This window comes from Dama dama, chromosome 19 (genome assembly GCF_033118175.1).
Source record: "Dama dama isolate Ldn47 chromosome 19, ASM3311817v1, whole genome shotgun sequence".
Taxonomy (NCBI): domain Eukaryota; kingdom Metazoa; phylum Chordata; class Mammalia; order Artiodactyla; family Cervidae; genus Dama; species Dama dama.
This window is the reverse complement of record NC_083699.1, coordinates 36,272,072-36,287,787: the sequence shown is the minus strand read 5'-3', so window position 1 is coordinate 36,287,787 and position 15,716 is coordinate 36,272,072. Positions and strand designations below refer to the sequence as shown.

At 43.1% G+C, this 15,716-nt stretch overlaps 1 protein-coding gene across 3 annotated transcripts in view; it reads left to right on the top strand.

The window, feature by feature from the left end:
• Nucleotides 1–15,716, top strand: part of ABCC5 (ATP binding cassette subfamily C member 5) — an 82,124-nt gene that overhangs the window by 21,545 nt on the left and 44,863 nt on the right. Inside the window, exons 5-11 of one of the 3 annotated variants that reach the window (XM_061166690.1) lie at nt 559–706; nt 5,533–5,766; nt 5,917–6,090; nt 6,878–7,025; nt 10,188–10,336; nt 10,738–10,845; nt 15,013–15,369. In XM_061166690.1, the coding sequence (XP_061022673.1) occupies nt 559–706; nt 5,533–5,766; nt 5,917–6,090; nt 6,878–7,025; nt 10,188–10,336; nt 10,738–10,845; nt 15,013–15,369 (1,318 nt within the window). Of the gene's footprint in view, nt 1–558; nt 707–3,120; nt 4,771–4,994; nt 5,092–5,532; nt 5,767–5,916; nt 6,091–6,877; nt 7,026–10,187; nt 10,337–10,737; nt 10,846–15,012; nt 15,370–15,716 lie in introns of those variants that run through there. The other 2 variants (XM_061166691.1, XM_061166692.1) reach the window with 2 other exon arrangements.

The following is a 15,716-nucleotide window of genomic DNA, read 5'->3' as shown; positions in this document are numbered from 1 at the left end:
GTTCCAAGTTCAGAACTCTGAGTCCTTTTAGGATTTGAGCCATGCTATAGAGGGGGGATAGCCTGGGGGTGACTTTCTCTTTGCTCTTCTGCTTTATCTCCTATTTTACCTTGAATCCTGTTTTAACTACGGGCTTTCTCTCTCTCTCTCAGCCCCGCTTCTCTTCCTGAGTCTGCAGGGAGATTATGTTGCTGCCTTGTGACAGAGTACATTTTTGTGGTAGCCGATTGTCATGATTAAAATCTAGTTTACAACTTTACACTTTACCAGAGGATCCTTCAGCAAGGGTTGGGGACCCTTGAGAAAGACAGATTCTATTCAGGGATAATTTTTGTGGGTGGAAGGAAAGACTTTGGTTCTCATCATTTTCTGAATCCTGAGAGGCTGACTATACAGGGTAAATACGTGGTTATCAGGAAGGGTCTTTTTTTCCCCAGAAGGTAAAGACTCTGTACATAACTTTAAAGGAGAGACTGGTGTGAGTGATGGCAGCAGGGAGGCTGGGGTGTGCGTATTCCCTGGGAAGATGTGTAACGGAGGACATGTGCCCTTGTTAAGACTAGAGAGACTGTGGCAAGAAGAGCTGAATGAAGTTGGGCCCGACGCTGCTTCCCTCCGGAGGGTTGTGTGGACCTTCTGCCGCACCAGGCTCATCCTCTCCATCGTGTGCCTGATGATCACACAGCTGGCGGGCTTCAGTGGACCAGTAAGTCCTAACCATCCTTTCTGACAGTCTCCAGGGGCCCGGCCATGGCCAGCTCTAACATTCTTATTCTGTTTCAGGGATTGTGCTCACCTTTGGGCTAGTTAGCAACCTTAGAGATGCCTCCAGGTCTGTTACCAGGGAATGACTGATATTGGGTGAATAGTGGTTTGTGACAACTGGAAGGATGAGGGGGCCGTGTTACCACAGAAGAAGTGGAACTGGCTTGCTTCCCTGGGGTGGGGGTGAAGCTGAGTGATTCCATTTCTGCACAGGACCATGCTGCCGTGCTGCGTGTTGACATGAAACAACAGTCCTGGTTTGGGCAGTGTGTCTTGCTGTGCTGTGAGTGGCGTTGTGTGGTGTAGGCTGTTGAGTTGGTGCTGGTGACACAGCGAAGATCTGGGGGCAGAGTTGTCACATGTTTGCCGGTTCTTTGGCAAAGGAGACCTCAAGAAGCTGGAGGACTGTTGAGATTTTTAGAGTCTAACCTGAAGTCCATTTTCAGTTTTGGTGTATGGTGTAAACTGTGTGGCAGGTGTCGGGGTGGCAGCCCTGGTTTTCCTAGTGTTGCTGAAGCAGAGTAGGGGAGAAGAGTAACCATCACACTGTTTTCTGGACACCTGTTTCTTACACCCACTGTACTGCCCTTACACTTGAGACTTTGATTAAATCTATTTTCTACATATTTGCCTTGAGGCATCGGAGCAGTAGTACTCCTTATTCTGTGCATTTTCCGTGTGTGGGTAAGCTGGAGGTTCATGGTTTTGGTAAGTATGGGCCTAAGATGCATGGTAATTAGGTAAAACTAATTTGCAGTTTTTCTGTTATGTTCTTTTTTTGTTGTTGTTTGTTCATTTGTTTTTGTTTTTAATGTTTGATGCCTTTAAAAAGTTTTTGATCTCTTTTCTGAAGCAGAGAACACTCCTTTTCTGGTATTGGGTTTCTTATTAATTGACCTTAAACTAACACACTTTGGTATAAGTTTTTAAGTAAGAGGGACCATGTAACTGAATATCATGTCACTGACCAAAATGGCAAACGTTTTCATAGGACCAGCTTCCCCCAAGAAGAGCTTCTGTCATTGTTTCACTACAGGGCTGGTGGCTGCTCTGATCTTTCGAAGAATTCTTTCAGCTGGGTAGCACGGTATACAGGCTTCCTTGATTCTGTTTGGTCAATGCTAGAATTTCATTGGCTCTCCCACCTCCCCTCCAAAATTCCATATTGTTGGGATTTTAATTTTTCACTTGGGATAAAAAGTTACTTACGCTTGTTCAGCTTGGTGGCCTTACAGTCACTCCCTTGAGCACCTGCGTATTCTTTCACCTTCTTTTAAGGCACCGTGCACTGGATTACTAATCTCTAGTAAAGCGTCCTCAATGCCAGGGAGAGCTGAGAGCCTTCCTTTAATAGGAAAACAGCAGCACGCTTTTCCTTTTCTTCACTCTCTTTAAGAAGAGCCCCTTAAGGCCTGTGTTATTTCAGGAGACTTTTCCCCTGGAATGATCAAGAAAGCAGTGGTTCCATCCACAGTCTCTCATTGACAAAAAAGATTTCAGATTGTAAGCAGTGGAAACTTCTGTTTTTCAGAGCTCCAGTTCTAACAAATTTCTTTTTAATTGGAAATTGAAGAATTGGGTTTGAGATTACTATTAGCAGTGAGCATACCTTCCATCTGTGGATTTAAATCCTCTGGAAGAATATCCATTTTAGATTTTTTGCACATTTTCTAATATGGCAGGACTTTCAAACTGTCTTCATCTGTTCTTACAGAAATCTATGTAAGAACTGAGTCCCCAGATACCCTATATATATATATATATTTTTTTTTTTTTTTTTTTTTAAATCTCCCCTCCAGCCTCACTAAACCTTGGTAGCCATATGCAGAGCTAATGAAACACAATCAAGTGACTGTGTGTTGTTTCATTTTTTTAACTGCTGGCTGGCCAGGGCTGGACAATAATGATCAAGAGGGGTTTCAGTCACACCAGTGGACCAGCACTCTGCACATGGCGTCTAAGGGTCACCATAGTGTTAATGGAGAACCAAAATCTATAAGGGTATGATCCTGACCTCCGATGAGCGGCCAAATTGCTAAACTTGCAGAGATGATTTGTGGCCTTCTTGGATTAAAACAGTTTTAAAATACCAGGCCTGACTTATGATTTGTATGTAAAGAATTAGCATCCGCCCTGTAGATCTGCAAGAGACGGCTTCCTCCTGCAGTGCAATCTCTTGGTGAATGCTAACTCTGCTCACGGGCCTTTGCGGGAAAGGACAGTGAAAAGCCTCTAGAGAGGTAAGTTTCCCGCCCTTCCAGCCTCTCTCCAGCTGCAGCTTGCTTGGTGCTGTCAGGATCTGGATTTGGGGGGAGTGTCTCTGTAGTGGAACCAGTGACAGAAGCTGTTCTTTAGAATTTTCAGGATGGCTGTATTCTGCGGTCAGAATGAGAGAGTCAAGCTGGGCAGAATCTCTCGCCAAGAGTTCAGGTAAGGTAATGTTTATTCACTGGGAATGGACAGCCAGATAGCTATGCTGACAATCTCGAGTTTTCTCCCAGTTTGTTTAAATTTAAATGATAAATTTGTAAGCTTTTAAGATGAAATTTTGGTTGGTTTTTTCATGAGAACCTTTTTATTTCCTTTGTTCCATACAAAATGGTTTGAAATGTAATTGTTTTTTAAAAACGCTGTGTGTGTTGAAAATTCTTTAATCTGCTGTTTCCTCTTTTCCCTCCCCTTTGAAAGTTTTATATAGTGTAAGCATTCATTTTGTCTTTTACCTTCCCCCTTCTCCTCCCCTCTGGGAGGTCCTAATGCTATTGCCTGGTGCTGAAAAGCGGCACAATAAAGGTTTGGGAAGGAAGGAACCCCAAACTACAACCTGCTGTCCTTTCACGCCTTCCTTTGGAGACGGCTCCGTCAGTGCCGAGGTGTGTGAGAAAATGCTTTACCGCACCGCCATCTTACTGAGTTGCTTCACGTGAGGAAAATGGGGTTCTGACCCTGCCACTCAGTGACTCAGTTCCACATTTTGGATTGCATACTGGAAAAAGAAGCCAACCTTCTTGCTAGTAAACCAGCAGCCCAGCTGTGTGCAGTGGTGACCCAAGCAGTGGATATAAAACCTAAAAATTCAAGGGAGGGGAGAGATGGGATACACAGTTCTTGGCATCTGAAATCTCCTGTTTACTTGATCAGGTTGTTTACTGAGACTTGACGGAAATCTGATTGGTGGGGATCTCTTAGGATCTAGTCAACATCTGGTTTCCTCTTAGAAAAAAAAACAAGAAATACCGATTCACCCAGAGAGAGTCTGGGTTCTGGAATTCAGCATTAGCTGCTTCAGGACGATTGCGTCTGGCCTCCATTTTGGTCTGTCAGTCAAGTGCTGGTTTCCAGCGTCAGTACCCTTTAAAGGCTATAAGGATTGGGGTAGATGGTGGATGGGTTTCTCCTTAATTTTGTTTTCTTCCTTTAGGGAGGGGGATTGGTTTGGCTTTCTTTTTGCTGTGGTTTGTTTTGTTTCATTTTTGGCAAGATCGACTTTAGCTGTAAGGACTCGAAAAGACTCTGAAGGATGCCACCCGTTTTTCCTTGAGGCCTAGATTTTTGTATTCCGTCCTGAGCAGAGGTCACTCCTCATGGCCTAGTGACCCAATACGTCAGTGATTTTAAGCAAGAGTCCCCTTTGGGGAGTTTTCAGTTTTGTTTTGTTTTTTAACTCTCTTTCCTTAGCATCGAGGTCTTTATTCCTGGAGAATCTCCTCTATTGCAGACTCACTGCAACTTCAGGAGCCCTAACCGATTAAGTGCTGTCAGCTTGATGCGCTCCTCCGGACTCTGGAAACAGATCTCGGTTCAATGCTGTATTTCCACTGTGTGTAGTTAAAAAACAACAGTCGCGGCCAGACGACCTGTTGGCTGGCTAGCCCTGTATAACTCAACTCTGTATGTTCCCATGTATGTTACCGCAATGCTCCTCCTGTTGTACAGTGTCTGTGAGATGCTCTTTGAAGATGGTACTTTTTTTTTTCATTTTCAATAAAAGTACATGACCTCCCACTTCCTGGTATTTAATCCTGTTGCTGAATGTGCCTTGTGTGAGTGTGTGCTCCGGCGTTGCAGGACCTCAGAGCTGGAGGTGGCACTCGGTGGTTCTGGGGGCTGCTGCCTTCCCTCCCTGCAGGTGGTGTTAGACATGTGCTACCTGAGGTAACATGTTTTTGTTTTTGGGAGGGAGTGGGGCATGGGGGAGGGCCTGTGGGAGGGGCTCTGGATTGTGGCTAGTCTGCTTTATTTGCTCTCTTCTGTACTATTAAACTGCTGATGTTTATTTTCAGGAATGTTTTGCAAATGCACTTCTCACTCTTCCCCAGTCCAACTGTAGGTACACTGTTCCTTTTTATCAAATAAGCACGTTTGAAACGATCCAAAAAAAAGAAAGGTCTTAATTTCATGTAAAGAAATGTATCATTGTGTGAAGATACTGGAATAAGGTCAACTATATACTTTTTAATGACCAGTGTGTTGAGAATGAATTTCAGCTCATGGACAGGTTTATGTTACATTAGAAAGAGTATCAGTTTTGATGGTATCCTAAAGGAAGAAAAGTTTCAAATTAGACCTGCCTCCTGCAAAATGCCCTGCATAAATTGCCGAGGGTGGGCTGTCAGTAGTAATTGGTCCTCCAAGAAGGTCTTTCTCTGCTTAGGCACTTGTCACTGTACAGTGAAGATGCCTTCTCTTTCTAACTTAACATAAAACTGTGCTGTGGTGTGTGGGTGCGGTGGAGATGCTGACGGCGGTGTGTGTTTCTCCCTGTAGGCCTTCGTGGTGAAACACCTCCTGGAGTATACCCAGGACACAGAGTCTAACCTCCAGTACAGCTTGCTGCTAGTCCTGGGCCTCCTCCTGACAGAAACCGTGCGTTCTTGGTCACTTGCACTGACATGGGCATTGAATTACCGAACTGGGGTACGCTTGCGGGGAGCCATCCTAACCATGGCGTTTAAGAAGATCCTTAAGCTGAAGAACATTAAGGAGAAGTCTGTGGGTGAGGTGAGTGAGGGGTGGTGGTTTCAGGGCAGAGAGAGAGCTCGCAGCCTGGGCTTTTACCTTCCCTTGAGTTCCTGCTCTGTCCTTTACCTTCCTGCTGAGCCAGCATCTGTGTCCTTGCAGTGTCCACTCACCGCTGTTTGTATCTCGTAGCTCATCAACCTGTGCTCAAACGACGGACAGAGGATGTTCGAGGCAGCTGCTGTTGGCAGCTTGCTGGCTGGAGGACCTGTTATTGCCATCTTGGGCATGGTTTATAATGTAATTATTCTGGGACCAACAGGCTTCCTGGGATCAGCTGTTTTTATCCTCTTTTATCCTGCAATGGTGAGTAAGCCTTTTTACTGTATTTTGGCAGCTTCTCCTCAGATGAATTACTTCTTTTGGGCTTTATATAGTTGACACCACTGAGGTATCACATCTTTGACTGGAAAGTTCCTTTAAGCAGGTACCTGGTTTGGAAATGTTTAGAAAGAGTTAAACAGTGTACACTCCATACAGGCAGAATTTTTACTTCAAAGGAAGTCAGACATTATTAGAATAAAGGCAGTAGCTCCTACCTGAGATTTAAAAAGAGAGTGTGAGTGAGGAGAAGGTCAGCAGGTGAACTCTGCCCCCAGGTAACACAGGAATAGTTGAGTCACTCCATTTCAAGCTGATGCTAACTGATATAGCTCTCCTGCTTTCTTTTGGTTTCATTGATAGCCGTGATTGCTCTGAGAGCAAATATTTGCCTTAACTTTCTTCCAAAGGGATGAGTCAAGTACTATTATCATTTAAGAGACCATTTTTATTAAAACGCAGTACAGGGACTCCCCTGGTGACCCAGTGGCTGAGACTTTGTGCTCCCAGTGCAGGGGGCCCAGGTTCAATTCCTGGCTAGGGAACTTGATCCCACATACCACAACTAAGGATTCCACATGCCACAAGTAAGACTCAGTGCAGCCAAATAAGTAAATAAACAGTAAAAATATTAAATTTTTTTAAAAAGGCAGTGTAACTACAGGATGCTCACTTTTATAATAATCTTAAGTGGGTTTACTTCCCAGAAAGAGTAGACATTTCTTAATTCTGAATAAGCTCTGATTTGGCATACCATTGCTTTTCCTTTCAGATGTTTGTATCACGGATCACTGCGTATTTCAGGAGAAAATGTGTGACCATCACGGATGACCGTGTCCAGAAGATGAATGAAGTCCTCACCTACATTAAATTTATTAAAATGTATGCCTGGGTCAAAGCATTCTCTCAGAGTGTACAAAGTGAGTTTAAAGACTTGATATATGTATATTGGCTTCTTTGCTTTCTGAGCACATTAGCTACTGGGAATTCTAATGTCATAGGATCAAAATATCCTATGTTCTTAAAATATCCTATGAGCATTATGTTGATAGGGATCTTAGAGACTGGCACTCATGATCTCACCTCATAAATGAGGAAACTGAGACCTGACTTGTCCCAAGATAACTCATCTGGTTATGAGTTTTTGATTCAGTTTCAAAGCCCCCTATCTATACTGTCACTCGGCCTGTGATTTTCTGGTCTGGACATGAGGCCGTCCCAGAAAACAATAGCAAGTGTCTGCTGAGAGCTCCACTTCTACCCCCCACCCCCCTACTCGGGGAATGTGTGCAATACGAGTAGGCAGGTGTAAGAATCTGGGGGTGGTGCTGGGAGAGGAGCTGGCCGGGCTTCAGGAGAGCTGGACTCTGGGCCTCACTCTTCCACTCACTCACAGTAGTTTTTAAGTTTGGTTTCTTTTCAAATAATTGATTTGTGTTGAGTCACAAGGTTTTCAGTGCCTGACCCTACCCTGATCCATAAATTCAGTGCAGACATAAGCATGTTGTATGTAAATGCCACAAAGTGTGGAGGAATAAGTAACACCTTAGCTGGGCATTCCTAAAGATCTTAACAAAAGTTGAAATCTTGGGCCTTAAAAAGTGAAATTTAAGAAAAAATATATATAAAGGCACTTTAGAGTTCAAATGAGAAGACATAATTACAGTTAAACTTTATTTAAATATAATAGAAATGCCTGTTTGTCAACCATAATCTCATAGTGAGCTAACCTGAATATGTTCCAATTAAAAAGCTGGTGCAATTTTGGGTTGAATAGAAGAAATACAGCATTCAGATTAAGGAAACTGTTTTATTTTCAGTGCTTGATTTGTTGAGTGAACCTTCAGGGACACTCCATAAACTTTAATTATGAGTGGTCATCAGAAGGAAGTGACCACTCAGAAGTTCCAGCAATGGATCGGGCCCCTTTCTTTAACTAGTGAGTTTGTTGGCAATAGAATGTAACAATTGGATGCTAACAGGATGTCTGCCAAGCCTGTTGTTGGCAGGGTCACCACTGATGGTCCCTTCTGGCTCTCAAATTCTGATTTTCTCAGTTTTCTAATCTTCTTTCTGAGATTCCACTCATCCTTCAGCTCCTGACTTTGGTATCTTTACCTGTGTGTATTAGCTTGAAAAGAGCATTCTTGCTCATTACAGACTTGGGTAAGTTATGTGATCAATGTTAAAGCAATGAAATGAAATCTTTAAAAGTATGGCTTGAGAGCTGGCTCTTAATGCATTTCTCAGTGTTTGGGACAGTGGTAATACTTTTAAGGTCAGTGTGTAGCCTCTCAGAAGAATTGCTTTTGTGTTTGAAAATGTTTTGAAAATACTTCACTGCTTTGTTGTCATACTTCCTACTCTGTGGTCTTTTGTACTCCATGGTTCAGTTCAGTTCAATTCAGTCGCTCAGTCGTGTCCAACTCTTTGTGACCCCATGAACCGCAGCACGCCAGGCCTCCCTGTCCATCACCAGCTCCCAGAGTCAACCCAAACCCGTGTCCATCGAGTTTATGATGCCATCCAACCATCTCATCCTCTGTCGTCCCCTTCTCCTCCCGTGCTCAATCTTTCCCAGCATCAGGGTCTTTTCCAGTGAATCAGCTCTTCGCATCAGGTGGCGGAAGTATTGGAGTTTCAGCTTCAACATCAGTCCTTCCAATGAACACTCAGGACTGATCTCCTTTAGGATGGACTGGTTGGATCTCCTTGCAGTCCAAGGGACTCTCAAGAGTCTTCTCCAACACCATAGTTCAAAAGCATCAATTCTTCGGCACTCAGCCCTCTTTATAGTCCAACTCTCACATCCATACATGACCACTGGAAAAACCATAGCCTTGACTAGACGGACCTTTGTTGGCAAAGTAATGTCTCTGCTTTTTAATAGGCTGTCTAGGTTGGTCATAACTTTCCTTCCAAAGAGTAAGCGTCTTTTAATTTCACAGCTGCAATCACCATCTGCAGTGATTTTGGAGCCCAGAAAAATAAAGTCAGCCACTGTTTCCACTGTTTCCCCATCTATCTACCATGAAGTGATGGGACCAGATGCCATGATCTTAGTTTTCTGAATGTTGAGCTTTAAGCCAACTTTTTCACTCTCCTCTTTCACTTTCATCAAGAGGCTTTTTAGTTCTTCTTCACTTTCTGCCATAAGGGTGGTGTCATCTGCATATCTGAGTTTATTGAAATTTCTCCCGGCAATCTTGATTCCAGCTTGTGCTTCCTCCAGCCCAGCGTGTCTCATAATGTACTCTGCATATGTTAAATAAGCAGGGTGACAATATACAGCCCTGACATACTCCTTTTCCTATTTGGAACCAGTCTGTTGTTCTATGTCCAGTTCTAACTGTTGCTTCCTGACCTGCATACAGGTTTCTCAAGAGGCAGGTCAGGTGGTCTGGTATGCCCATCTCTTTTAGAATTTTCCACAGTTTATTGTGATCCACACAGTCAAAGGCTTTGGCATAGTTACTCTGTTAATGAGGTTGTTAGTTTTGTAGATATTTAAGAAAAATCATTCTGCTTACAAAAATTGTATTTTATCTCATTCATCTTCTTTCAGTCATCCTTACTGCTTTTTTTGTGTGAAAGCCTCTTTCCTAACTCCAATATACAGTAGGCACCCTAGTAAATCTTAGTTCCTTTTTAATTCTCCACTATTGTTGTATAGTCTTTCCTATAAGTACTTAAGCTAGAAATAATCAACAACTAGGTAAGCAAACAAAACTGCCAATAACAGACATGATTAATGTGTTCATTCCTTTTAAACATAAGAAATTTGCAAAATGAATCAGACTAAGGCAGAAAATGATTATTGTACTGAGAAGTAATGACTTTTCTGTTAGATTCATTCCTATGACTTGATCCATTTCAAACCTCAGGCTTGCATACCAGCTTTCATGATCAAATTATAATTGATGGTCATATTGACCTAGTTTTTTGCATCATAAATGTTACAGGGTCGTTTTAAAACCCATGGTGGCCAAAGACCTACCAAGTAATGTTTGGTGACAGATAAGCAGTATCCCATAGTTTCTTTCAACTTGCTTTTTAGAAACTGGCTTGCTTTTTTTCCTTAGAAATCCGAGAGGATGAACGTCGGATGTTGGAAAAAGCTGGGTACTTTCAGAGCATCACTGTCGGCGTGGCTCCTATTGTGATGGTGATCGCCAGCGTGGTGACCTTTTCAGTTCACATGACCCTTGGCTTTGATCTAACAGCAGCACAGGTCTGTAAGCTTGGAGACATTTTAGAAACACCACATGTAGAGATGCTCTGGTCCTCTTATTGCTAGATTTGGATTTTTCACTCATGCAGTTAATCCAAGTGGAAGAATGGAGATTTAGCCCCAGTGCACAGATAGTGCACAGCTTGTTTTTAGTCAACTCAGCTTTGGGTTTAATTCTGAAATACAGATCATCAATTGATTTAGATTCACTGAGAATTTTAACTGGAGGTCTCATAAAATTTCTATCTTTAAAAAAATATATTGGAAATATATCTGACTCATACCAACATTTGTCAGTCAAGCTGTAGCCCTCTTTAAACCTGAGGGGAAATTGATGATGTTGTGTTACTTTAGCCACAGAGCCTCATCAGGCTCAATTTCTCCTCTTTTCCTATTTTCAGGCTTTCACAGTAGTAACTGTCTTCAATTCCATGACTTTTGCTTTGAAAGTTACACCGTTTTCAGTAAAGTCCCTCTCAGAAGCATCTGTGGCTGTTGACAGATTTAAGGTAAGTGGCTCCCTTCACCCCTCCATGTCAGGAGCTGTCCATTGCAAAACTAACTGCTGCCTTTATTCCAGTGGGCCACATGGGCTGGCCACACTTGATGTTTTTCACCTTTAGCCTTTTGGCAAGTTGGTAAGAAAGAAGTCAGTGAAAAACTCAGAGGGCCTGTCCATAGAAATACAACTTTTTACCTTTTATAGACAGCCTATGTAGTTCTCGGCTCCCAAAATTTCAGTGTTCCCCTTCAGAGCTAGTCCCTTTTGCCTGGACTTAATATGGATATTTGTTATAATTTACTGGGCCTTTAAGTGATTGAAACCTAGGCAATTAGAATGATCAGGAGACTGTCAGCTTTTTCTCACCTTGATCTACATCTACCTTTACCAAAATGCTGCTGGTCATAAACTCTTTTTAATTCTTTTTTCTGTCCTATATGTTGGTCATTCATGGTACAGGAAATGCAATGACATGGGTATAGCATAAAGCTAGACCATACAGAGAAGTGAAGTAAGGATTTTTTTTTCCTTGCAAGGGATTGGTTGATCATGCCTTGGCTGTGTTCTTTGTGCTTTCAGAATAACACAAATACATGATACAAGAAATAGATATATTTGGGAGGGTGGAGGGAGGTAGATATTTGGAAGTGGTTAATAATTAAAAGAATGAAAACAAAAAGAAATAGCACCTGTGTGGCTGGATTCCCGGCTGTTGGCAAAGTGGCTGTTGACAAAGCCACTGCTGAGAGTAGCTTTGCTAATTCTTCTTGGTTGCTGAGAGCAATACAAAAGTAAGGTTCTCAGCCTTGTTGGTCAAGAAAGGTAGTCCTCAAGAATGTGCCCCCCAGGCCCAACCCTCCATCACCCCAATGTGGTTGCTAGAAGGCCAAATTCCAGAGCCACATGAAAAGAAATGACTTAATCGTAATCAGAGCTTTATTTTGCAGAACCCACAATATCTAGCTTTGACGAAGGCAGTTTTTTTTTTTTAATTGAAAAAATCTTAATTGGATTTATTCAGTGATTCATGAGTTGGGCAGCATGCAATCTAGTAAAGAGAAAGAGCTCTGAGGAGCTATACAGAATGAAAGGGTTTACAGGCAGAAGGGACCAGGAACAAGGATGTTATCCTAGGCAGAAAACTGCATTGGTTATTGCAAGGTTACTTTTCTTTAGGGGATAATAGGGGTCTCTCAGGCAGGTTTCCTAGCTAATGCTGATTAGGTGATTCCTGATTGACTGGTTTAATATTCCATTCCTGGGAGAGCTGAAACTGTAATTAAGTCCTAGTTTGGGGCTTAACATCAGTGACTCTATTTGAGGCCTGTTGTTTTTAACAGCCCATAGGAAGCAGACGAGAATTGATCCTAAATGGATCAATTTCTTCCTAAAACAAAAACAGCATTTTTTATAGGATTCAAAACCAGGACCTAGAGTCTCATAATGTAATATTCAAAATACCCAGGATACAATCCAAAATTTCTCTATATACAAAGAACCAAGAACGTTGAAAACACCGAGATGACCCAAATGTTGGAATTATCAGAAAAAGACCTTAGAAATGAAAAGATAGTCTCAGCAGGGAAATAGAAGAGCTAGAAACTAACCAAATAAAAATTTTTACACTAAGAAAATATATCAATCAAGATTTGAAAATATACTGAATGGCCTTAACTTAAAGATAAATCAGTTGAAACGATCTGTAATAATCAGAGTGTTAACCTCTAAGGCAGATGTTTTGACTATTAATTAGTCCCCTGTTTGTTTCTCAGTCTTCATTAGTGAATGGCTTTGGTGACATTTTGGATGAAGGGATGGGAATTTATAGTGTAGATTTGTTCACTCCTATTGGAGAAGGAAATGGCAACCCACTCCGTATTCTTGCCTGGAGAATCCCATGGACGGAGGAGCCTGGTAGGCTACAGTCCACGGGGTCGCAAAGAGTCGGACACGACTGAGCGACTTCACTTTCAATTGTTTTTTGAGAGCTCTCTATTCACTTATTAGTGAGAACTTGTATTAGCAGATGGCTTTTCACGCTATAGATCCTTCCTTTACACAGGAAGTTTCAGAGTTAATAATAGAAGCAAAACCACCCACAGCTCTGCTATATACCCCGTGAGAATGAGTCGCATTCTGGCTAGTTCCTTTTGTCAATCTTCTCCTCCTCCCCCGCCTCTACTTCTAGGAGTATGATAACTTATAGAAAGGCAGTGAGAAGCCAGCTTATAACTTTTCTGATAAGACAGTCATCACTATAGTGTTGCCAGGTTTAGCCAATAAAAACACTAGACACCCAGTTAATAACTGCATGAGTTGTACTTAGACTAGAAGATTAGTCATTGTTTATCCTGAATCAGAATTTAGCTAGGTGTCCTGTATTTTATCTGGGAACTCTATGAGTAGTCCCCTCTTCTGCTCAACAGATACATTCCAATTTGATTGTTTCAGTGACTGAGAATAGTGTTTGGATGGTCGTCGTCCTCTGGTGAAGCTAAGGTTTATGGTTTATGTACCTCTAAGATTCTTGGCTGGCAGGTGCAAATCCACGTAGATATGAATTCAGTCAGGTGCGTGAGGCTCTTGTGTGCCTCAGTGTGTCGGGGCAGAGTGACTGAGGCTGAAGTCCTCCTGGGAGGAGTACGCAGCTGTGGGGAGCCTGTGGGAAGGGAAAATGTGGAAAACTTGCACACACAAGCTGTGCAAGTCAGAGGCACTAGCCTAATTTTTATAGTACATGAGCCCTAAGAGATCCTTTTAGTAACTCTTGAGATGAGAGAAATGACAGGAATTCTGTCAGCATGTGGTTCAGTCTGTGAAGGTGGACAGAATATTTGGCATGTTCAACTCAGTGCAGTCTTCTCAGGAAGGCTCTGAACAAATGAAACCAATGGCTCTTTCCAGAAAACTAAACTTTAAACTACTTTTTTTTTTAAAGATTGACCAGGAGCGAAGATTATCCAGATTTAGAAACATGACACTTCTGGGAAGGTGGCATAGTTACTCTGGGAAGGTGGAGGATTAGGAGTGGGTAGGGGATGTGGCAGTTTAGGAGTGAAAAGACCAAGTTTAGGAGTTTAGGATTTAGGAAAAGGGGCTTGCTCTCAGGCAAGGGGATTATGTTGTACACTTAATAGCACCTGCAAACTTTAAAGGGCTTTTAAGGAGTTAGGGATTCTTGGTAATGAAGTGACTAAGGAAAGAGTCCTGCCACTAAAAGTTATCTTTTTTCTAAAGACTTTCTAATGTTTAAAAAAAATTGTTTAATCATATTGGTAGTCCAACTGGTATAGTATCCTATAGAGAGGATCACTTAGTTAAGGGAGGTGTCAGAAGTGGGTTCAAAGTCATGGGCACATGTTGGTTCTGAGCAGAGGTTTATTATAGTCAGTGTTTCCAATGTAATTTCCAAGACATTTAGCTTTTCAAGCATTCCTCTTTTCTTCCCCTGACATGCTTCAGTGGGGTTGGGGAATGGGTGGGAGGGAAGAGTCTTGCTTTCTTCTCAATGGTGTGTCTGAGGGAGATACCCTTCCCTTTCACGTAAGCCCTTTGTTTGAATTCTCACAAGTTCCAAGGTAGGACTTGTTGGTGAGAAGATGTACTCTGCTGTCGATCAAACCTTAGGTGCTCCTTTCTAACTGGAGAGAGCTAGGCCTGGCCATCAGCTCAGTTCAGCCTATCCCTATGCCATGTGCCATGTGGTACGTGAGGAAAGTGCCCAGGCTTGGGGGCCCTGCAGGAGTGGTCTGGATGGCAGAGTGATGAGGGTCAGGGCAGGAGAGCAGTGTGCCCTTTGGTTTTCCTGCTTACATTTTACTACCTACTACTCAGCAGCTCCTGAATGAGAACAGAGGGCTGTAGACCAGTCAGTTAAATATCCCCTGGTCCTCTTGAGAGTGGTGGAAAAGGAAAGAAGAGTTTAGCATGTAACTGGTAGCATAGAGTGTGGGCCGACTGAGGAGGCCCCTGTCCCTCCCAAGGGTGTCCCCACATTCCCGTGACCTCTCCATGGGCCTGAGGCTGGGCTACACTAATGAGCTACCTTTTGCCCTTCAGCTTCCTTCCACTGTATAGCCTGATGTGTTTTGCTACGTGAGTGTACGCCCTAGGCTTGTCTCCCTGGTCTTGATCCAGTGTCTCATCTTTGCACCTCTCTCACAACTCCTATCAGAGTTTGTTTCTAATGGAAGAGGTTCACATGATAAAGAAAAAACCAGCCAGCCCTCACCTCACGATAGAGATGAAAAATGCCACCTTGGCATGGGACTCCTCCCACTCCAGTATCCAGAACTCACCCAAGCTGACCCCCAAAACGAAAAAAGACAAGAGGGCTGCCAGGGGCAAGAAAGAGAAGGTGAGGCAGCTGCAGCGCACTGAGCACCAGGCGGTGCTGGCAGAGCAGAAGGGCCACCTCCTCCTGGACAGTGACGAGCGGCCCAGCCCTGAGGAGGACGAGGGCAAGCACATCCACCTGGGGAGCCTCCGCCTGCAGAGGACGCTCTACAACATCGACCTGGAGATCGAAGAGGTAACCACCTCCCGGGTGTCCTCTGGGGAGGGGGGCTGCTGCCGGTCCTCTCAGCAAAGTGCTTCGTGTCTGGGAGTGATGGCTGGGAGTGGCTCTTTGCACCAAAGAGCCAACCTGGCCAGGTCCACTCTAGAAGGGATTCTTAGGAATTTAACAATAGAAATAAATTATAGAAATGCTCTCATGAGATACTCATTTTGTAAACAAGGAAATGAAGCATTCAGGCGGGTTTTCCACAGTCTTGCCCTGAGGAGATTTGATTGTTATAGTTATATGTGAGCTATAATAATGATTTCTGATTATAACTCTGTGTGAGCTGCTCATTAGTACTGGGCTATGCATAGCAC